We start from the raw sequence: 22,953 nt of genomic DNA, 5'->3' as shown, positions 1-22,953 counted from the left end.
AATATAACGTAAATTACATCACCATTACTGCTGAAGAACATCACAAGATTGCACAAGATTTACCCTCAAGTTGCTCTCAGTGGGAAAGAGAGCAAGATAAGCCCCAGGCTTTATCTTCAAAACATATGCTGCTTTGAGTTTATTCTGTATACTGGAGTACAATGGTGATTGCTTTAAGACTACCGGGGAAGCACAGCTTAACCAAAAAAATCAAGCAACAATGTGGAATGTTTATTTTAGAGAAATAAAAGACACATGTATAAACAATCTACCTCTACAGGTGCATTTCAGTATTTTAGAGAAAAATATATCCATTCATTTCAACAGGTGTGAGGTATGGGGCATCACAAGTGTCAGGATTATGCAGGTGTCTAGATAACTTTTGAGTTTTGGTTCAGTCCCCATTGTTTTCCGTTTGCCAGTTTCTCCTTGCCTTGTCTGTTGCCATAGTCATTAATTAAGTTACCCAGGTGTTGTGTGTTACGTTAACGATCTCTGTGTGTATTTAAGCCCTCAGCTTACTCAGTTCTGTGCTCCCTGTTTGTCTATGGTATGTGGTTATGCTATTTCACCTTCATTTGATTGTATTTTCCTGAGTGTTTGTGAGTAAAGATTGTTATTTGAGCTAGCTCCCTTGTTGTGCGATATTGATAGCACCGACACATAACAACAAGGATGTAGAGGGGAAAAAAAAACTGTGAGATCTGGGGCCCTATTTGAACGACTTAGGGTGTCTCTGAATCCACTTTTGCTAGTTTAATGATGGGACAAATGTTTGGCGCACATGGTCTAAAAGGGTTGTCCCTATTCTCTTAATGAGTAATGGGTGTGTTTTGGGAGTAACGTGCAGTAAACCAATCAGAGTCTCACCTCCTGTTCCCTTTAAAACCCAGTTGCGCTCGCGCCATGGCGGAATTTGCAAGTGGGAAAACTGAACGCTTCTCCAGAGAGCAAACATATCCACTTGTGCACGAGGTTAAAGCGCAAGCAGACCATCTACGGGACAAGCCGGATTCCCCCACATCTTTATGTACACAATAATAATCTCTTACATTGTAATCCTTTTCTTTTTAATATTTGGCTAGTTTGTGTGCTGCTGCGCGTCCCTGTGTGTGTAATAAGCAGAGTGTACACGCGTTGTGGACCCGTGTATAGGCGCACATTACTAATGCGCCCTTTAAAGAACAAAAAAATACTGTGCCATTGACTTTAGACCAGGTTTTAGTTGGTCAATGGCGCAGTCTATTTCTGTTGCCTCAAAATAGCAACGCACCAGCAATGTGCTTGAGCACACCTCTTTTCAGACCAGCACACCCGTGGGTGCACAAATGGGCGCGAATGCATTTGCTATTTAAACAACGTGGCGCAGGACATGAAACTGCGTCGGGCTAAAACAAACACTGGTGCTGCATTGCGACGGGTGTATGATAGGTCCCATAGAGGTGTGCAAGTCAGTGGACACATGGCCCTTAAGGAACACGTTTAGAGCCAGCAGTACATTTATTACATGCACTGCTTTGATGGGAGACTATGGCACATACCTGGACCATTGATTCATAGCAGTGACACTAGCTGACCTTGTAGAGAGGCTCCAGCTAAAAGGTTGTGCTTGCGCTTTGACTGATGCATCTTTTATGACAATTAATCTGCTCAATTACTGTGGGCAAGGATACCCTGAAAGAACAAGCCAGTATCTCAGTATCAGTATGTTTTTTTTTTTTTTTTTTTTGTATTTCAGAAGAGTTAGGAGATTGCAGATCTATTAAGATTCTCCAAGCCGCGTCTCATTACTCACATGATGAGGGCACACGAGGCGTGAGAAAGATGATGGATGTCGGCAGCTATCGGGGCTGGTGAGCCGTCTCTCGCTGAGGTGGAGGTGAGGCCTACAGCCTGACTTCCCTTTCGGGTACTTTAAAAGCCATCAATAGATGACAAGGCTGATATCTGTGTTCCGTCCATCCATCATCTGAGCTTTGAGCTCAGGTGCGGACACCACTGAGGAGAGAGGGAGCCAAGAACGAAGCTTTCCGCCAAAGGCCTGAATCATGGTTGCTGGCCGCGGTGGTAAATTCTGGTTAGTGGCATGTAACCGGCACTGATCGGGGAGCAGTTCCTAGGGAAGCATGATATTAATCCTGGGAGTGGAGGGACTTATAACAAATCCAAGCTGCATAATGTTCAGCCCAGTGGTAAAGCTATAGGGCAAGGTATTGTAAGGACAATACATGCCAGAAACAAGTTTGTGGATATTTCTTTGCTTTTATTTGCATTTACAAACACTGAATGTCAAGTTTTCTCAATGCACTGCATTTAGATGTGCTCACATGTACAATATGATGGACATCAGAAAAGATTTCCTGATTCAATTCTGATTCATAAGTTCTTCATTTGTCTATCCTAATTAATTTGGGGATATTTCAAAGCCATCTCACTACCAATTCGTACAAATTTGTACGAGTGAGTAAAAGGTGGTTAATTCGCACGAATTTGTACGATTTGACCCCAGTGATGGGTAAGTGTAGGGGTGGGGTCAGGGGTAGGTCATTCGTACGAATTCATACGAATTGGGCAACTCGTAAAATATGTATGATTTAGCAAAAATCGTACGAGTGAGGTCATATGAATTCGTACGAATTAGCCACCTCGTAAAATCTGTACGAATTGCCGTGAGATCGGGTTGTATATTTTAATTCAATTGTCAATTTTGCTTTCATGCACTACTGTTTAAAAGTTTGGGGTTAGGATTTTTTCTTTTTGAGAAATTAATACTTTTATTCAGCACGGGTGCATTATTTTGATGTAAAATAAATACATTTGTAATGTTACCAAAAAATCTATTTCAAATAAATACTGCTCAGTTGAACTATCTATTCATCCAAGAATCCCCCCCCCCCCCAAAAAAAAAAAAAAAAAAATACCACAATTTCCACAAATACATATAGCATTTTCTTTAAACATTGATTAACATAAAAATAAAATAAAATAAAATAAAAAGTTTCTTGAGCGGCAAATAAGCATGTTAGAGTGATTTCTGAAGGATCATGTGACACTGAAGACTGGAGTAATGTTGCTGAAAATTAAGCTTTGCATCACAGGAATTACATTTTAAAACATATTAAATCAGAAAACACTTATTTTAAAAATTAATTGCAGTCAAATAAATGCAGTCTTCAAATTGGGTTAGGGTTAGAGTAAACTGATAACCTTTTTTTGAGAAATTAATTAAAAAGCTTATAAGAGTGATTATGGTGCTTATGGTTTTGTTTTTGTTTTTACTAAAAATAACTTTCTCATGAGTCATTTGTTTGTATTCGTTTGTGCATTTGTTCAATTGGACTAAATGATCAAATATTTTATATGAATCACTTTTATATGCATTTTTTGAGTTTGCACAAAACTTGGAGACACAATATTTCTATAGATTCAAAAGGTGGAATGACCACAAAAATGTCCTGAAATCATACAGTCTGTTTTTATTTAATTTGTGTTGATTTTTAGCAGTTGCGGTAGACCATGATGATATTAGGTACACTATCAAGCAATATATGAAAATCGAACGCTTCATCCCCAGGAACTGAGGAAACATGATTATTAAGTTGACCTTCATTCCAGGGAACTCACTATATGAAATTATATTTATTACATTGCAGTGGCCCAGGCATGCAGTTGATTTCCATCAGGAGAAGTCCTCTGCAAACAGCAGGAGAGAGCCATGGACTCTGCTGCACGAAAGCTATGGAATTGAGAGCTTTTCATTTTGTCGCCTGCCATCACCGAAAGCGGGCCAGACAGCTGTGACTGAGAGAACGCCTTCCGGCCACCTTCTTCACACATTACAATCTTATATGACTGAGCCTTGGGACCATTCTGGAACTGACTGGACCCCCAGAGCACCAAGCAGAGACACAAACAGAATGGCAGAGAGAGATGCACGGTGAGACCTCTCTTCCATTGTGGCCCGTCCTTCTTTTGTTTAGCCTCATGTTTGACACTGCAACCTTTCTTTAGCCGTATTGACAGGTTATTATTCTGAGGTCCTTGGTCAAGGGTCACTGAAGGTCTTCCAGGGTTTCACTGACTGCTGCTGGACTCATATGTCACTTTGTGCTCATAGATTCACCCTCGGTGTCTTAGTTCATGCAGCGCCCTCGGAAAAGCAGAGTCTCCCAGAGGCTTGTGTGATTGGAATGGTAGAATGAACACATTTATTTTCCTTTCTTTTTTTACAGTATGCACAAATACATTTTACAGTAGGAGAAAGTGTCATATAACCATCCTCTATGAATAATTTAAATAAACATGTTTACCCTACTGGTAAAAAGATTTTTTTTTTACTGTTTTGGAAAAAAGTTATGCTCACAAAGACTGCATTTATTTGATCAAAAATACAGTAAAAATGCTGTACAATAAAACACAGTTTTCTCTTTGAATATGTCGAAATGTAATTTATTATTGTGATGGTAAAGCTACATTTTCAGCATCATTATGCCAGTCTTCAGTGTCACATGACCCTTTATAAATCATTCTAATTGGCTGATTTGCACCCAAGAAGCATTTTTTTATCATCATCATGTTGAGAACAGTTTAAAAACAGTTAACAAACAAACAAGAATAAAAGTGACAGAAAAAAGTGACAGAACTAAATATTGCTATTTCAAATAAATGTTGTTTTTAATGTTCTATTCATCACATAATCCTCTTTCAACATTGATAATAATTATTAATAATTCAGCACCACTAAGAACCGATAATAATTGAGTAGTGAATCAGCATACATGGATTTCTGAAGGATAATGTGACACTGAAGACTGGAGTAATGTTGCTGAAAATTTAGATTTGCCTACAGGAATAAACTACATTTTTAAAATATATTAAAGAAAAGTTTTTAAATTGTAATTATATTTCACAATAATACCGTTCTTACTGTGTTTTTGAATGCATAAATGAATGCAGCATTGGTGAGCATAAGATACTTCTTTCAAAAACATAAATGTTTGACCTGTAGTGTATATGTGTGGCATTATTCGTATTAGTTGGTTTATTTTCTTTTAGGCTCCAGAGATGCAGTGTGTAGTGAATGCAGTGCTTAGAACTTGTGAGCGCATGCAAACACAAACATGCATGTACAGACAAGATAGAAGTTGAGAATATATTGTGCTGCCAACCCTCCTACATAAAGGGGCATTTTCTGGCTTTGACCTCTCCTACTGAAAAAAAAATTAAAAAAAATAAAAAATAAAAATGGCTATGGATGTAACAGCAGTGCACATTGCCAAGTTGAGCTCACAGGATTTTTGTTTATTTATTTATTTATTTCTGCTCACAATGAGAGAGAGAGAGAGTCAAAGGTGTGAAACTCCTCCATCTGGTCTCTCATCACAGAGAGCCTCTCCACCTGTGGCCCCCTCTTATGCAATAGATGCCCTGCGCTGTTCCATTTGCATGATTATAGTAATAATGATAAAACACGGGGCAATTATGAAAGAGAGAAGGTAGCAAATAATCTGATCAAAGTCTTTTGCATTTGTTCCTGGAGTCTTTCGAGATTTCCGTTTATTATATAAGAATGGAGTCATTGCCATTCAAACTGAAGGAGCACATGCAGATTGTTTGCTTTAAGCTGGAAATGATCCAGACATAAACCCACTCTCATGCCACTTCAAATTAGGTTTTCCCCTCTGGGACACGGAAGAAGTTATTTTTAAAATGACAAGGCTGCTCTTTTCCATAAAACAATATCCATGATGATCATGGGCTGTCAAGTTCAGTTGCAATTTTGCTTGGCATATATCAAAATTAAATGTAATCTCCATTTGAACTGAACTCTAAACAAAGACTAATAAAAATATATCATACAAATATAAAGCTAATATGGTGTACCAAACATAAATCTGGATTTGTTCCTCGGAAAATGTAACCAGTATACTTTTTTGCTGGGACTGAGGTAAGTATACCCTACTGGATGGTTATGTCAGGTTATCCAAGAAACTCATCCAATTAACCAACTAGCAATGCACAAAGAATGGTTCCTCTGTTATTAATGTTACTAGACCTGTTCACACCAAGAACGATAACTATGAAGATAACTATAACAAATATATTAGCATCCACACCAGAGGACAAAATTGTTCTGTTAATTCCAAGTGCGCGTTGCAGTTCCCTTTCGATGCGGTTAACTTGCATTGCGTCAGTTTCTGACGCTTATGGGGAAACTCTGAAAGCCTGACTGGTTCACGTCTGTGCACCTGCACAGACAAATGGCTTTTCAGCCCACTGTGGTATACGCGCCCAGGCCTCGCTCCACTGTTATAGCGAACCAAATAAAAAACAAACACATTCACAAAAAGAGCATTCCTCCTCTTCATTATCCAATCGCAAGCGTGCGGTGAGCTGCCGCCTGTGGTTTTTCAACCCCTTGCTGCAGTAAGCCCGTTCATCGGTCCAATGGCGGTTTTCCAATAATACGGGTGAAGGTCTTTGCGAGTTACTGTCTTTCCTTTTACGCAACACAAGAAGATTAAATGAAATACATTTTCACATATGTATTACCTCGTTATTTCATCTGACACCATAAATGGAAAAGGTTTTAATGATATCTGAGCATCATTAAAAGTGAGCGAATGTTTGATTTATTCTTTTTAACTCTTTAATTATATTTTGCCCGCTCAGATTAGGAAACTATGTTGCTTTTGAGGTCCTCACACTTTTTGTTTTACGTGTGGCCCAGTAGTGCACAACACAACACAATTTAAAATGCAAACATAAGTTCACAACACAACACAATGAGTTCACAACACAACACAATGAATCCACAACACAACGGAAATGAGCCACAACACAACGGAAATGAGGTACAACGCAACATTGTACCTTTTCCGTTGTGTTGTGGCTCATTTCCGTTGTGTTGTGGCTCATTTCCGTTGTGTTGTGGATTCATTGTGTTGTTTTGTGGATTAATTTTGTGAAATGGAAATGCTCCCGACCACTAGAGGTCTCTCGGAGCGCGATAAAGTTGTCATTGCCATTGTTCTATAGAGTCAGCAGTCTTAATATATCAATACCATAATTAGTTTTAACAGTCAGAGGTGGACAGGAACTAAGTACATTTACTTAAGTACTGTACTTAAGTACACTTTTTGAGTATCTGTACTTTACTTGAGTATTATGTTTTCTGGAAACTTTTACTTTAACTTCACAACATTTAAAAGACAAATATCTTCCTTTTTACTCCACTACATTTCTGTCAAGGTCCTTCAGTAGAAAGTAACATCAGTCAGGGTATGATTTTGGTTGCAGGGGTTGCATTTTGGTTGGAAATGAAAGTCGGGTTGACGTCAGAACCCTACGTCGGGTTATGAGTAATGACGTCAGAACCCGATGTCGGTTTGACGTTGGATTTTGGTTGGAAATGAAATCGTGTTGACATCAGAACCCGACTGATGTTGGTTTCTGACGTCAACCCGATTTTCATTTTCAACCACAATACAACGTCTGTCCAACGTTGGAGATTAACGTCAATCTGACGTTGGATTCTGACATCAACCTGATTTTCATTTTCAATGTTGGGTTTGGTCTTCTAAATGTGAATTGTGTCATTGTTTTGGAGCACACTAGCTTTTAGATAACAGTAAGACTAACATATTCATACTAAAAGCCAAAAAACTTTAAATAGGCCACTATTTGAGGGAACAGCCATTTGGGTGTCCGAAACCATTGTGGACGTTATTGAGTGCACTTATTCAATCACATTCATATTCAGTCCCACTACTGGAACTGTGTTCTAGAAATACATTTTAAATTGGTATGAGGGGTAGGTAGGCAGGTATAGATTCAGAAGCATAAGGTACTGTAAGTATTACATACAACATTACATACAACAATGCAACAATAATAAAAGCAATGCATTTACTTTTTACTTATAATACTTAAAGGGATAGTTCACCCAAAAATGAAAATTCTGTCATCATTTACTCACCCTCAAGTTGTTCCAAACCTGTATGAGTTTCTTTGTTCTGCTGAACACAAAGAAATATATTTGGAAGAATGTTTGTAATCAACAGATCTCGGTCCCCATTGACTTCCATAGTAGGAAAAATATATACTATGGTAGTCAATGGGGACCGAGATCTGTTTGGTTACAAACATTCTTCCAAATATTTGTGTTCAGCAGAACAAAGAAACTCGTACAGGTTTGGAACAACTTGAGGGTGAGTAAACAATGATAGAATTTTCATTTTTGGGTGAACTATCCCTTTAAGTACTTTTAAAAACGAGTACTTCTGTACTTTTACTTAAGTAAAAATCGGTCTTTACAACTTTTACTTGTAACAGAGTAATATTTTACCAGTAGTATCTGTACTTTCACTCAAGTAAAGAAGTTGTGTACTTTGTCCACCTCTGTTAACAGTATGTAACCATTGTATATCGACATAAAATATTACCTCAAAATCACCTACATGAATTATAGCTGCGTATTTATACTCGAGAATGCTTTGACGCGCTTCCACCAATTCCACCAAGTGTTAAAACGTATAAATTATTATAATATAATTTGATAAAAAAAAAAAAAAAAAAACATTTGGTGAATTGCAGAATTACATGAAGGTATTGGCACAATTCCACCTGTAATAAGTCAGCCCGCTCACTAGGAACCTACCACAAGCTTTGGGACATTACAGTGGGTGAATTACAGTAGGCCTAATGTTTTTATAAAAAAAAACGAATTGTGTACTTTGCATACAGGGAGCTATTGGCACAATTTCACCTGTTGTAAGTCCGTTTGGTTAAGAACTAGAACCTTTGAAACACACACAAAAAAAAAAAAAAACGTTTAAAAAATAATTGTTTACAGTAAATACATGAAGTATTGGAAAAAAGTCACCTGTAGTAAGTCAGTCTACTAATACAATCAAGATTTGGATTTTGAACATGTCTGTTTTTGAATGTTAAAAGTAATTTTAATTAATACAAATTATACGTTTTAACAACTTAGAGGATCATGCGCTGTGGTAGCGCGTCAAAGCATTCTAGAGAATGTGCAGCTATAATGCACGTAGGTGATTAATACATTTCGATATATAATGGTTAGCTACATACTGTTAAAACTAATCATGGTGTTGATATACTTTTTAGACTGCTGACTCTATAGAACAGTAGCAAGGAAAACTAACTTTATCGTGCTCCGAGAGCCCTCTAGTGATCGGGAGCATTTCCGTTGTGTTGCGGCTTTATTTCGTTGTGTTGAACATTTTCCATTGTAACTTGTGGCTCATTTCTGTTGTTTTGGATTTATTTTGTTGTGTTGTGGCTTAATTTCGTTGTGTTGTGAACTTATGTTTGCTTTTTAAATTGCGTTGTGTTGTGCACTACTGGGCCACTGAATGGGCCTTAATTCTGCTAAAGATAAAGAGACATAGATGTTGACACACTAAATATTTTATACTGTACATGTTTCATTCAAACTATTCTTCCTGCATGGAAAATACTTTAAACTAGCAAAAAATGGGCATGTTTTTGTGCATAAGTATCAATATACAGTAGCTATTTGAAATTCAATTCAATTCATTTGTATCCTGCTTTTCATTTATTCATTGAGTTAAGGTTTTTATAGTGATTTAAATTGTAATGCCCCGGTGGCAGCAAAGCCTCCACAAATGGCCAAAAGTGCAGTCAGAAATAACCTATTTTCTTTTATTATTTGTGGGCTGGAATAAATGCAAATTTTCTAGACCTAACTAGGAGGCCTGACAGCCTTACAGACATTATTAAAGTACTCAGTTCCCAGCAATCAGTTAATTTGGACCATTAGGAAATGAATAGAATGAGGCATATATGCATAATCAACGGAAAACTACAAATAATAACCAGGACTGAAAATTGAGTTCAAAGAAACGCTTTTCCTTGACGTCAGTGAGGTTTCAGTAAAGCAAAATGGCATTATTTCAGGTTTCAAATGACTAAGTAAAATCTTTAACAGGATTCCCATTGCAAATATACAAGAAAACAACAACTTGAAAGGGTCTAAACATTGAAGCATAAAGCTGGTGGCTCTCAAAACTAACCAGGCAACCCCAGGTAATGTCTAAAACTTCAGAAAGTCACATAATCATTATAAAAATGCTGTATAACCACTTGAATGATAATTACACCATTAAAATAGTAAAGTGTCTCTGAGAATGGTGAATTTTAGATGGGGAATGGGAAAGACAATTAAAGAAATATTTCATCTAAAAAAAAGTAATCAATTCTTTAAAATGAACATAAGTGGTATAATGATGATACTAATTGGTATTGCTTAATTTTAGAAAAGTACAGCTGCAACACTCTCTGTATATAAGAGTGTCTTCCCTTGTGAAAAAGAAGTACACATTAGCATACTTTTAAAAAGAGTACTTATTACAGAAATATTATGCTTAAAAAGAATATACTAACATGCAAACTGAATGTATTTTTTGACGCTTATTTATTTAAAAGTACATCAAAAATGTATTGTAGATTAATTTTATATGAAATGCAATTAAAGTAACTGAACTTAACAGCGTGTTTGACCCACTTAAGTAGGACTTGCATCATTTCATGTAATTTTATAAAGATAAGGTCAGGATTTTCGTTAAATAATACATAACATTTCAGTTTGTTTTTCAGCAAACCCTATTGTCTACCCTCAGAAAACGTGTTGCATTGGACCATTATGCGATACTTTTGCATCTTTTTTAAAAAGCTATTCACTATTCAAAAAATTCTCCTTTTGTGGTCAGAAAAAGAAAGAAGGTCATATGGCATTAGAATAACACCAGGGTGAGTAAATGATTACTTTTTTGTAAAGAAACACAGTCATAAAAGTGTATTCTCTTTTACTACACGAATGTGGCCTTTTATTTAAATTAATATAGACCTAATCTAAAAAGTACAGTTTAAAATACTATTAAGATTTGAAGTAGGCTACTAGTGCACATTCAATACAACTAAGCACACTTCTTTTTCACAATTAATTAATAATATTTAAAGGGATAGTTCACCCAAAAATGAAAATTCTGTCATCATTTACTCACCCTCGAGTTTCTTTGTTCTGCTGAACACAAAGGAAGATATTTGGAAGAATGTTTGTAATCAACAGATCTCAGTCCCCATTGACTTCCATAGTAGGAAAAAAAATATACTATGGTAGTCAATGGGGACCGAGATCTGTTTGGTTACAAACATTCTTCCAAATATCTTCCTTTGTGATCAGCAGAACAAAGAAACTCTTACAGGTTTGGAACAACTTGAGGGTGAGTAAACAATGATAGAATTTTCATTTTTGGGTGAACTATCCCTTTAAGAACACCCCGATGTTTCGGCCACCCATCATACTATTGAGAAACTTCAGCTCGAATAGCATCGTAAGAACCCGACTGCAAGTTTTTGTCTCTGATTTTCTCACTGTACATTAGTGTTTACCAAATACTCACCACTGAGGATGGGCGATCTGAATATACAGTGGCTGGTTTGGCTGCGTCCTTTTTCAACAAACAGTTCACGCCACACAATTACCCGTTATTATCTGCTGTATTACCTCCCACTCACCAACACAAACACAATGACTTCTAATTGAAGCAGATGGCTCTTACATAAACCTAGAGCCCGAGATGGAAGCGGCCCACTTTGGTCACCTCGCAGGGCTCCCTGACATCCATGCACTTTTGAAGGAAATGTGCTACGTTCAGATAATATTCACACCGAGAAGGAAGAAAGGGCTGTATTAAGAGCATTTGAAGAACAAAGCCCAGTCACGCCGACACCTTTCGTGGCATCTTCATTTACGCGTCCGTTTCTTGTTTCTCGGCTCTGCGTTTTCTAAAGTGATACGCACGTCTGTTCTCTGACACAGGCCTGCTCTCTGTGTCAAAACAGGAGCCTAATTGTTCTGAACATTGCTGTTACCATAGCAGCAGGCATTACTGGAAAGAGAGAATGACGGTGGTGGTGTGATTTTAAAAATAAGTGTGATACCAGGATGAGGTGGCTGGGGACCTGGATGTGCTTTGTGCACAGAAAACTAGTGAAAACTGGACTGGAGACCTATTTCTCATATCCACACTTACAGGCATGCTTGAGGATGCCATGCTGTCCGTGTGTATAATTGCTTTGGTCTCACTTAAAGGGGCTATATGCAACTTTTTCCCCAAAATAAACGTAACAATAGCCTTTTTATTTGACCATTTATGACTCAAACATCTCCTGATGAGCATACTGACACCTTGTCCGCTCACAGTGGGTGCACCTATAAGCCTGTATCCTATTTTTCCTATTTTCTGTCGGGTCGGATTTTTCGCGCGCTGTCTGCGGATGTGACGTCATGTTAAACGTTTCAGATCACTCTGCCACCACCGCTAGTCAGCAAACAAACTTAGTTTCTCAAACAATATATGCATTTGACTGTTCTTACCTCTGTAAACATAATGTTGACTTCTTTGCAGCGGATGACTTGTGAAGTGTGCACGTACGAGAGCGAGCAGAAAGGAAGAGCAGTTCCGTTTTTTGGCCACAGGTGTCAGTCGCGAGTTTAAATTTCAGAAAATCGCATATAGCCTCTTTAAAGTTTTTAAAGGTGCATTGCGCAAGTCTCTGAGTTTTTGCAGAACTATGCCCCCTTCTGGCGACACGCGAAACTGCAACCAGAGTTGTGCACGCGGTTACGTTGGGGTTTGGGATGAACTAGAAGCCGGTCTCTTTGAATCCATCTTCTACTTTTGCAAAAGTCGCTTGAGTTGTCTTCGCTGATGCGGATAATGGCGGCGAATACACAAACCTGCCAGACATAGCCAGGTAAGCGTGAACGCGCATGACGTCACGCCCAGTCGATTCCGACCCGAATCCCTCTTATTTATTTTACTGTACAGGATTATAGAGGCAATCGCAGTGATCATAGAAGGGCTCATTCAGCCCATCAGGCAATTGTTTAAGCATGTATGGGTTAGAAAAACGGGTATTTTTAACATGAAATGTTGCGCAATGCACCTTTAAGGTTACAGTAGATTATAAACAGATTATATGTCATGTTTAGTGTTTAGGAATCCCAGTATCGGTAAAATGTTTTACAAGGACATGCAGGACAAAATGTCACATTTTCACGACATGGATTTTTTTTTTATGTTCCTTGAGGTTCACATAATGTTAATGAGGGTCACTTATAAGTTTTTTTTTTTTTTTTTTTATGAAAAAACGTCTCTTATGCTCACCAAGGCTGCATTTATTGAATCAAAAACACAGTAAAAACAGTGATATTGTGAAATATTATTACAATTTAAAATAATTGTTTTCTATTTTTATACATTTAAAAATGTAATTTATTTATGTGATCCAAAGCTGAATTGTCAGCATCATTACTGCAGTCAAATAAATGTTTATAATGAAGATTACGCTCTGAAACTTGCAGGATGTTTGCAAAGACAACATTTGATTTTCATGTCATGGCCCTTTAATATAATGTGTTCCTTGCTGTTTTTTTTTTATTATTTTTTATTATTATTTGCTAAATTTACTAGTAATTTCTAAATGAAACTTGTTTCAAAGTAAATGCTGCACCAAAGTGTAGATGGGGTGGATTCACTTAAAATGAAATGTAGTTGCCGATAGCATTGCTGATTTGGACATGCCATCTGTTTTGCTTTCAATTAAATGATTATGCAAATCAGGTATCAACACAATCATGCTCAAAACATAGCATTTGTTCAATTTAAATCAGTTCAGTTTGAGCAGGAAGCAGTCTATCACTATCTATCATACTTTACTCCTGCAGACACCTGAATCACCTGAACCAGTTAGTGATTTACACAACCATTCAAAAGGTTTGAGTCAGTTCCTTTTTTTTTTTTTTTTAAGAAGGTAATAGTTTTATTCAGCAAGGATGTATTAAACATATCAAAAGTGACAGTAAAGACATTTTAATAAATGTACAAAATATATATATTTTTTTCTTTTAAACTGAAAACCTATTATTTTTCCAAACAAATTTTGAGCAGCACTACTGTTTTTAACATTAATAATAATAATAATAATAAGACATGTTTATTGTGCAGCAAATCAGTATATTAGAATGATTTCTGAAGGATCGTGTGACACTGAAGACTGGAGTAATGATGCTGAAAATTCAGCTTTACCATCACATGCATAAATTGCATAAAACAGTAATTTTATATGTAAATATTTCAAAATAAAATACTAATAATACTAAAATAACTAATGATTCTTACAACCAAAATGAATCAATACTGAAGCTGAGCGATGAAACTATTTTCTTCTAGATCTGCTGTACAGCCGAAACAAACTTCATTCAGTTATGTTCCTGTTATCACTGTAAAGCTGCTTTGAAACAATTTGTATTGTAAAAAGCGCTAAATAAAGGTGACTTGTCTTGACTTGCAGATGGTTAAAGTAGTTAGCGGGTGGTTAGTGAATAAGATGCAGTGGCATAGTTTGCTGAATTTGCCCATGAGTGTTTGTTATGTCTGTTCAGTTACATTTGATTCACTTGATTTAACTCAGGGATCCTATGGACCTTTTTTTTCTGGGTAGACGCCATATTTAATTAGACATGAATGAAAACAAGGCTCTGAGGGGCGGAACTATAGTCCGTTCAGATTACACTGTTGTACACAATTGTGATGTTTTTTAAGTCCGCAAACATTAAAAATGCATTTCCCAAGCATTTTTACTGAAATAAAGTAATTGTCACGTCAAATTTATTTATTTTTTACGACAACAAAACCAGTTGGGGACTGCACTTCTGTTTCTCAAAGCCTTGCTTTAATTCAAGTCAAATTAAAAATGTTGTCTACCCTGACAACAATTTAATTTAGCAAATCATGCATATTTAACGGTCCAGAACTGGATTGAATTAAGCCTCCTTGGTGTCTTTCAAATTATGCATCCATCCACAGCATCTTGTGTGCAGTTTCTCAAAGTTTCTTTTAAGAAGTGTGGGAGAGAAGTAAATGTTCTTTAAAAAGACTCATGCATACATAAACGCACAATCTTTTTTTTTTTTTGTAATGACTAACTAAGATCCTGTGTTTGTTTTAATAAACACCCCCTTTGCTCATCGTGCTAGAAGCTTAGCCCCACCACTGCTATCAACGTCCTCTTAAGTTTTATTTTTAGTTCAAAGTTCCCGCCTGCTTCAAACACTAAGGAAGCAGGAAGAATCAGGAAGTCGGTGGGGTGGTAATATTAGTATTTCCATAATTAACAACATTTATGTACTTTATACTGTGTGCATGTGTAAGTGAAAAGAAAAGGTTTTGGCATTCATCTCTCTATTCAAAACCTAGAGGGATTTGCACTAATTTGATCCAAAGAGAAAACACTATCACACATATACAAATCCAATGACATTTACACTTAAAAGCATCTTTTTACATAATTTATCTTCTAAACTGCTCTCTGTTGAAGGTCAATAAGCAGCATAATTTAAAAGTTAGTAAAAGTTAGTTAAAACAAACTGCATAATCATTTTGTTCAACATTTGTTCAACATAAAGTACAACATTGACATTTTATTAAATTATTATTTTACACAATCTATAAATCAGAAAAGTCAGATTTGATTCAGTTTTACTATTCAGTCTGATACTTTTTTTTTAAATGGGTCTTTCTTTAAAAAAAAAAAAATCTGTAACCTTCAAAGTTACACAAATCAATAACAAAAAGGTTGTGACAATTCTATATTTTTTCTCGCAGTATATAACACAATTCTGAGGAAAAACTCATAAGACATAAATATGCAAATCTGACTTTTTCCTCATGATTGAGATCAGGAGTCACTCGCAATTGTGAGCTATAAAGTTTGAATTGTGAGATATAAACAGTTGAGAATTGTGGGGTAAAAAGTTCTTACAAAGTTCTTTATTTATTATTCAGTCGTGGAAACAAGATTCCACCCAGATCACCCTATTGAAATCACCAGAGCCGTTTCTGAGTATTTTGCCATATTGAGGTGATTTGGCCACCTGAGGTGAGGTCACTCATAAACTTCGTTACCTGGCCCTGGAAACCACTATCAACGCCCTAGCAACCATCTAACAACCCAGCAAAGAGGCTGTTATTGAAAGGACGGTGCCAACCTGCAGATCTGAATCAAACCAAATTATACCATGCACGGAAATGTTGTTTCTGGACGTGCATTAATACTTGGAAAACCCATTCAAAAGAACTGTTTTACCTGTTGAAGTGCTTGTCATGAATCTCTTCAGTTCTTGGGGTTACCTAGAGGGCATTTAAAAATGTCAGCATCACTAGCAGAAGTTGCATGTTTCAAGACATTCAAAATAGGATGATTTATTGATGGGAACATGATGTCAATGCACACAGTTCACCAATGATTTCAATGGAACAAAATGAGAGGGGAAAAAAACGGTAACACTTTATTTCGAAAGTCCACCTTAGACATTCCGCTAACTATAAGTAACTTTGCAACTGCATGTCAACTAGCAATTAGAGTGTTAGTAGACTGATCTGCTTTATAGCTGCTAACACTTTATTTTGAAGGTCAACAGACATTCTACTGACTACAAGTGCATTTGCAAGAACATGTCAACTTATTCTCCTAACCCTAACATAACAGTCTACTAATACTCTGACCCCACGGTTTCACAGACAGGGCTTAGATTAATCCAGGATTAGACCTTAGTCTAATTAGGACATTTAAGTCGTTTTTTTAAACGTGCCCTAGAAAAAAAAAAAAAAAAAAAAACATTACTGGCCAGCATATCGAGACAAAACAATGGCACTGACATACAGTATTAGATATGTCAGTGCATGTTGCTTTCAATTAAAACAGCTCAAGCATACATTTTAGTCTGGGACTTGGCTTAAGCCTTGTTTGAGATACCAGGGGTTAGTCAGTAAAATGTCTAAACTGGACTACCTCCTCTACTGACATGACATGACCTTCATTTTTGATTTCTATTAAACCACGCGTCAACCAAATACAGCCCTGTTTCATTAAAATGTGTTTTGTGCCATAGGCACAGTTGTTTTGTAATCATGTTGCTTCACTAATGGCAGTTTAAATGGAAATGTTTCTCATCAGACTAAATTGAAAATTATTTTGCCAATCAGCAGGTGCCTTTTATAGTATTTCAACTTATTACATTTCAGCTATAAACAGATGTTGATGCCTTTAATTTTTTTGAGATATTACACCAGCTGAGTAACACTAATGCAAATAGGCATATCCATGATTATGACGTTCTCTGCTGATTTCTCTCGCTCGTTTCTCTGTGTCTACGGGTGTTCGACGACATGTGCTGACAGACAAAATGTTTTCCATTGTCAAAATGCTTGAGGAAGCAGAATCTATTTACCTTCGTCTTAAAAGGTCTAGCTATTTTGTGCTATGAATAAACAGCAAAGCCCAGCAATGCAAAGCACTCTTTGTCATCAGTCATGGACTATAATTATCACTGGTTTTAAATGGTAACACTAACTCCACACTTTAATTTGAAGTTAAATGTAGATTCATGTTGTTGCCCGTGACTAGGATACATGTATAACTATTTTTTGAAGTCTTTTGTGTTGGAGAAATGTTGCAAGAACAGACTGTCCACTTTTAGAACAATTGTCCTTTAGGCAGCATCAGCGGTAGGCCTGTACAATATGTCTCTGAGGAAAAAGAAAACATATTAATAAATCAATTATTACATAACTATGTCAAATATATTACAACACACACTGTGATATAAGTAGATATAAGTGCAATGTTACTTATAGTCAACAGAATGTGTTAAAGGGACCATCAACATAAAGTGAAACCAATTACTTTAGTTAATAATAATAATAAAAATAAAATAAAAAATAATACAAATTCACAAATAATCTGACAAATTCTGTCACCAAAAAAATTCTCAATGTATACTATGTTAAAGGGGCCTATATGTAAGATTTTTAATTTAATGTTGCATTGCCAATGTGTAAAAAGCTTGTAACGAAACGTTACAAACAAAACCTTCCCTGACCATAAAAGCCTGTAGACTGATTTTTATGTGAAGGACTCGGGACGTTTTTGCCGGGAAATTCAAAAGGATGTGACGTTTACACCGTGAGCCTCTCTTCTGTTCTTATGACATATGAAACTAATACACTTTATACTTATGCTCATACAATATTGAGGATAATGCCAAACAGAGTTATTCAGCACTGTAATCTCAATGTGTCATGCTAAGAAAAGGAATTGATTCAAAATATAGTCTCACATAGCCAGATCTATATAGTCTGTAGTCTCAAATATACTTTATAATCAGACATAAAAGTGTAATTTTAATTTCCTCATCTGTCGATATGATGCCGGCAGAGCTGCACTATGATCAGATTCTTTCTTATATCCTGTGTTCTCACCACTGTCATTTTTGTTGTTTATTTTTTTAATTATTTACTATTACGTTTATTTATTTAGTATGAATGGAAAGCACGCTGCACATGCTTGCATATTTATCCAAGCGTCACTCTCAGCAGTAGAGTATATAGTATGTCGCTGCAAAGGCATTTACAACTTATTTTTACTTCTAAGCAAGGAAGAAAACTTTGCCGTGAGTATATTGGGGCATCGAATCAGTTCAGTCTCTTGTACGTTACGTGTGCACGCGTGCGAGCACGAGCAATAATTTGCTGGCTGCAGTTCCTTTAACAGCCACTGGTGTCGCTAATAACAAGGGTTTCTGATTTCTACGATTACGTATTCATTGTGTTGTGTTTTAGGGTTAAAGGAAATGTCAGTAAACTTAATGGATAATGTCTATACAGAACAATACAAGCACCTTTTTTTTTTTTAATCTGAATTCATTTAATCAACCAAACAATAAATAGTTTGATGTAAAAAAAAAAAAAAAAAAAAAACTTTTAGAACTCAAAAAGTCCTCACCAGTCAAATCTATTAAAACTGCAACCCATAAATAAATAAATCTAAAATATAAGAACAATATTAAGTAAATTAAAAATGTTTTATCTTGCCCAATTCCATCAACTGTATAACATTCAAGGTTGTAACAGTCTTAGAAAATCTCAAACTCAGTCCTGGAGGGCCACTGTCCTGCACAGTTTAGCTCCAACCCTGATAAAACACACCTGAGCAAGCTAATCAATGTCTTCAGGATCACTAGAAACTCACAGCTAGGTGTGTTTGATCAGGGTTGGAGCTAAACTGTGCAGGACAGTGGCCCTCCAGGACCGAGTTTGAGAAACCCTAAGCTATAGGGTACAACAGGGCTAAAGGCGCACGGCGGTAAAAGGCGCATTTGACTTTATTCTCTTTTGAACTGGCACAAAAATTCAGCTCAGCACTTTTCTTATCAACCGCTTTTGATGATGCACGTGGAAAGTTGCCTGATCCTTGACTCGGTCGTGGACAGAAACGCAAAGTTGATTCTGTGCTAATTTGATCTAATTTTGTAATGTTTTTTTTATTTTATTTTTATTTTTTATGTTGTTAATTTATGTAGCAAATCAATCAATGTAGCAGATAATCAGTAAAAAGGTAATTAAAGCAACAGTTTTTCATTAACGGAAGAATATGTAAAAGTATGGTATTTGGGGTAAAATGTGCCCCTGCTGTTGGGGCTAAAGGCACAATAAATGACTTTTCCATTTGTTGACATGCCATGGTTAGATTCAGATGGAAAATAACATATATTAAGTGTCCACCTTAAAGATAATCACCATATTTTTAATGAAACCATCCTATTTAAAAAGATAATATCATATTTATTTGTTACTACTTTAAATCTACATTAAATTATTATGGGATCTCATTCAATGCTTTCAGAATCCTTACTGTTTCAAAAATATTTTAATGACAATATATTTATTGAACACAAATAAACAAAATAAACCAAAAATAGTACAAACTTAGCTAAAGTGATTGTTTTGAACTTAGACATGATTAAAACATTTATTTTAGCTAAAGTATTTGTATCAATACTTTGTGCCTTTTGCCCCATGCTGGTATTTTAGAAGAAGAATTTTACCCTGTGTGTGAGGACCACCTTGCCACCTCATACATTTATGTGATTTTTAAACAAACAAACAAACAAACAAACAAACAAACAAACAAACAAACAAACCACATTTATGATTTATTTTCACAAAAAAATCTGTTGCTCAATCAGTTTTCAATATAAACTGATCACATTTTTCTTATGGTGCCTTTAGCCCTGTTGTATCCAACGCTATCTCACGACCAATTCGCCGAATTTGTATGATTTGTCTAAACCACAGTGATGGTGATAGGTTTAGGTGTGGGATCAGGGGTAGGTCATTAGTACGAATTCATACGAATTGGGCAACTCGTAAAATATATACGATTTAGCAAAAATCTTACTAATTCGTACGAGTGAGGTCGTATGCATTCCTACGAATTGGCCACCTCGTAAAATTAGTATTTTTCCTCCCACATCAACAGTGAAGAGCTTTGATGACTTGATGTATTTATGAAGGACATGGTGGTTGTGTGTGACAAAACCTCAAACATGCACGCTGTCAGTCTGGACAGAAGTGTATAATCAAGCAGAACTTACCTTCAATGCGCTCCAACCTGTAGATGACACACACCACATGCCGTTTATTTCTTCTATGTCTGAGTGATCCACTTGAAGTCGGAATTCTTCACAGGTGGGTTTCTTCGTATGGGATGATACCACTTTTACAGCTACAAAACTCTTTTAAAGAGTTCCCTATCTAAAGACACAAATCTCAATGTCTCAGATAAATCCTCATGAAACATGTAACTATACAGACAAGATATGTATTGTTCACTTGAAATATTATAATTCCATGCATAATATGACTAATGCAAACCCACGCGCAGGAAGAACGCGATATATAATCTTCCCTCGGCGGAGCACAACCACCTCTTCTTCTTTAATATGACATGAAATACTTTGCTCTCATTGAGGAAAAGCTGGCAATGAGATGTGGTTTTGTAAGAGGGAATCACTCCTTTTGAACTTCCTTTTGGGACTCCGAAAAAAAAAAACACACACAAAAAAAAAAAACAAGACTGTAAGTGAAACAATGTGTTTCAAACCAAGTCACTAACAAAGAACTGTGCTCTGATGTTGTGTAACAAGTTTTATCACTCAGGAATCACTTCAGCTATTTGGGGGCATGTTCAGGAGGCAGGTGTAATAGCTTTAAAGCTAAAGTTAGACCTTTGATTTTCTACTACAATAAAATCCTTTCTAGTAATACAGTAGGATGAATGAGAATCCCTTCGCTTGAGTGCTACAGATACACTGCAACGTTAACCATGTGAAGTCTGGCGTATGAAATATCAGTCAGAACAGTTTTTTTTAATGGAGCAGTTTTTAGAACCTTTAGATATATATTTTTAGAAAGTTTGCATATGTGTTTTATGTTTTTAGCACATTTGATACGTCAGGTTTTTAAGTCTCATACAATAGGCTCTGATATAGCGAGAGTAAAAAAAAAAAAAAAAAGCCTTATTTTTATTCACATGCCCATAAATATGCAATTTGGTGCATTGCTGATATTTGAGCAAAAAGTAAGGTGAAACTCTGATAGCTTGTAATATAAATCATTGAGATATATAGCAGACTACTTGCATAAAATGCATAAACATCAGCTGTCACTCTATATCTTCCAGTATTTAATGCTTAGCTTTATGATCAAAGCTATGTAGTTTTAATTGTGGGGGGCAAAACAATAATACAATATAATACAATGATGATTTAGAGATGAACAAATAAATCCTCAAAAGCCTAATGGATCATATTTGATACTCACATATCAACATCATTTTTCTAAAAAAAAAAAAGAGAGAAAAAAGATGTATAGTACATGTAAATTTTGAAATTACTTACAATATTAAAGTTAGTCTTACGTTTACTTCATGAAAAGCATTACAGATTTCACAGCAAAAAGACACGTGAACCACAAGCTGAAGGTGCACATTTTTACAATTATAATAAACCGGCCTTTTACTTGATAAAAAGTATCAAATATCAATCAGACGATGGAAGAAATGTAGTAGATTGTGTGCAACAGGTTTTTAGGTAAAGATTTTATCATGTTGAGGTCAGAGGCCGTCAAAATGTGCGTATCAAATATGATGCAGTACACTCTAAAAAATGCTGTGTTTTTGGGGTTAAATATGGACAAACCCATCTGTTGGTTTACATTTTTTAATACATTTTTTTTTACCCAACGGTTGGGTTTGTCCATATTTGAACCAAACATGGGTTAAAACAACCCAGCATTTTTTATAGTGGCTTTATGTGGTTAAATCTTGCTCTACAAATTGCTTTTTCAACAAATAAAGCCAGCATTGTTCAATGTCACATAGAGGACAGACCTATTTGTGCGACTTACAGAATGGGATATCTGGGCCACGTCTCTAAATCAGGTGCTCTACCTCTGAAACATCCTTAAATCTGGCTGTCTGATACACTGGAGTCCCAGACTTCCCTAAATATCATCTCCACTTTCTGGCAGGCCGCTCTGTTCCGGTCGGCAATGAAATAAAGATCAATACGCTGCAGTGTTCCTCGATGCTGCCAGCGATCCCGGCGCTCCGATCGCAGCTGAATGAGGGAGGTGAGACTGATTCCGTCCACTCGCTTTTCACTTGTCACACACTGTTAGACAGTGGAGCCCTGAATGACTGCTGGGCTTCCAACATGTTTAGCTTCACTGTCACCTGACCATATCTTCACAGCCTGGTGGCGCCATTCTTGGTGTGTGAGTGATCCATGCCGCTCAAGGTAGTCTTCTTTGCCATGGGGAAAACATGTCCATTTGCTTTCACTGAAGCTGCAAATACTTGGTGACTTCTGAATTTCCAAATAGCTGGATGAAATCCAGGAATATATATATAGAAACTTCAAGTATACAACGCTATCTCAAGACCAATTCGTATGAATTCCTATGAGTATGAGGTGGCTAATTCGTACTACCTCAC

General features: G+C 36.3%; 1 protein-coding gene across 3 annotated transcripts; it reads left to right on the top strand.

The window, feature by feature from the left end:
- The first annotated feature begins 532 nt into the window (after window positions 1-532).
- LOC311303751 (uncharacterized protein) lies at window positions 533-4,319 on the top strand. 3 transcript variants are annotated; one of them, XR_014629823.1, is made up of 4 exons: window positions 533-550; window positions 1,739-1,879; window positions 3,654-3,937; window positions 4,012-4,319. XR_014629823.1 is itself a non-coding variant. In XM_084430383.1 (4 exons), exons 2-4 carry the CDS (start codon window positions 1,832-1,834, stop codon window positions 4,200-4,202), a joined length of 417 nt encoding a protein of 138 aa, XP_084286509.1. In that variant the 5' UTR covers window positions 533-550; window positions 1,739-1,831; the 3' UTR covers window positions 4,203-4,305. The 3 variants fall into 3 exon arrangements, 1 of the variants encoding a protein (XP_084286509.1); XR_014629824.1 differs by having other exon boundaries at window positions 1,739-2,077; window positions 4,012-4,313; XM_084430383.1 differs by having other exon boundaries at window positions 4,118-4,305.
- The last annotated feature ends 18,634 nt before the right edge of the window (window positions 4,320-22,953 follow it).

This window comes from Rutilus rutilus (genome assembly GCF_951802725.1).
Source record: "Rutilus rutilus genome assembly, chromosome: 14".
Classification (NCBI taxonomy): Eukaryota; Metazoa; Chordata; class Actinopteri; order Cypriniformes; family Leuciscidae; genus Rutilus; species Rutilus rutilus.
Note: the sequence above shows the minus strand (reverse complement) of the source record. Positions and strands in the feature narration are given on the sequence as shown.

Excerpts from the sequence above, each read along its gene's own strand:
- LOC311303751 (XM_084430383.1), top strand. The coding sequence starts at position 1,832 with ATGTCGGCAGCTATCGGGGCTGGTGAGCCGTCTCTCGCTGAGGTGGAG. Across the intron at positions 1,880-3,653 it reads CGTCTCTCGCTGAGGTGGAG|TGGCCCAGGCATGCAGTTGA; the intron begins GTGAGGCCTACA and ends ATTACATTGCAG. Across the intron at positions 3,938-4,117 it reads ATGGCAGAGAGAGATGCACG|ATTCACCCTCGGTGTCTTAG; the intron begins GTGAGACCTCTC and ends TTGTGCTCATAG.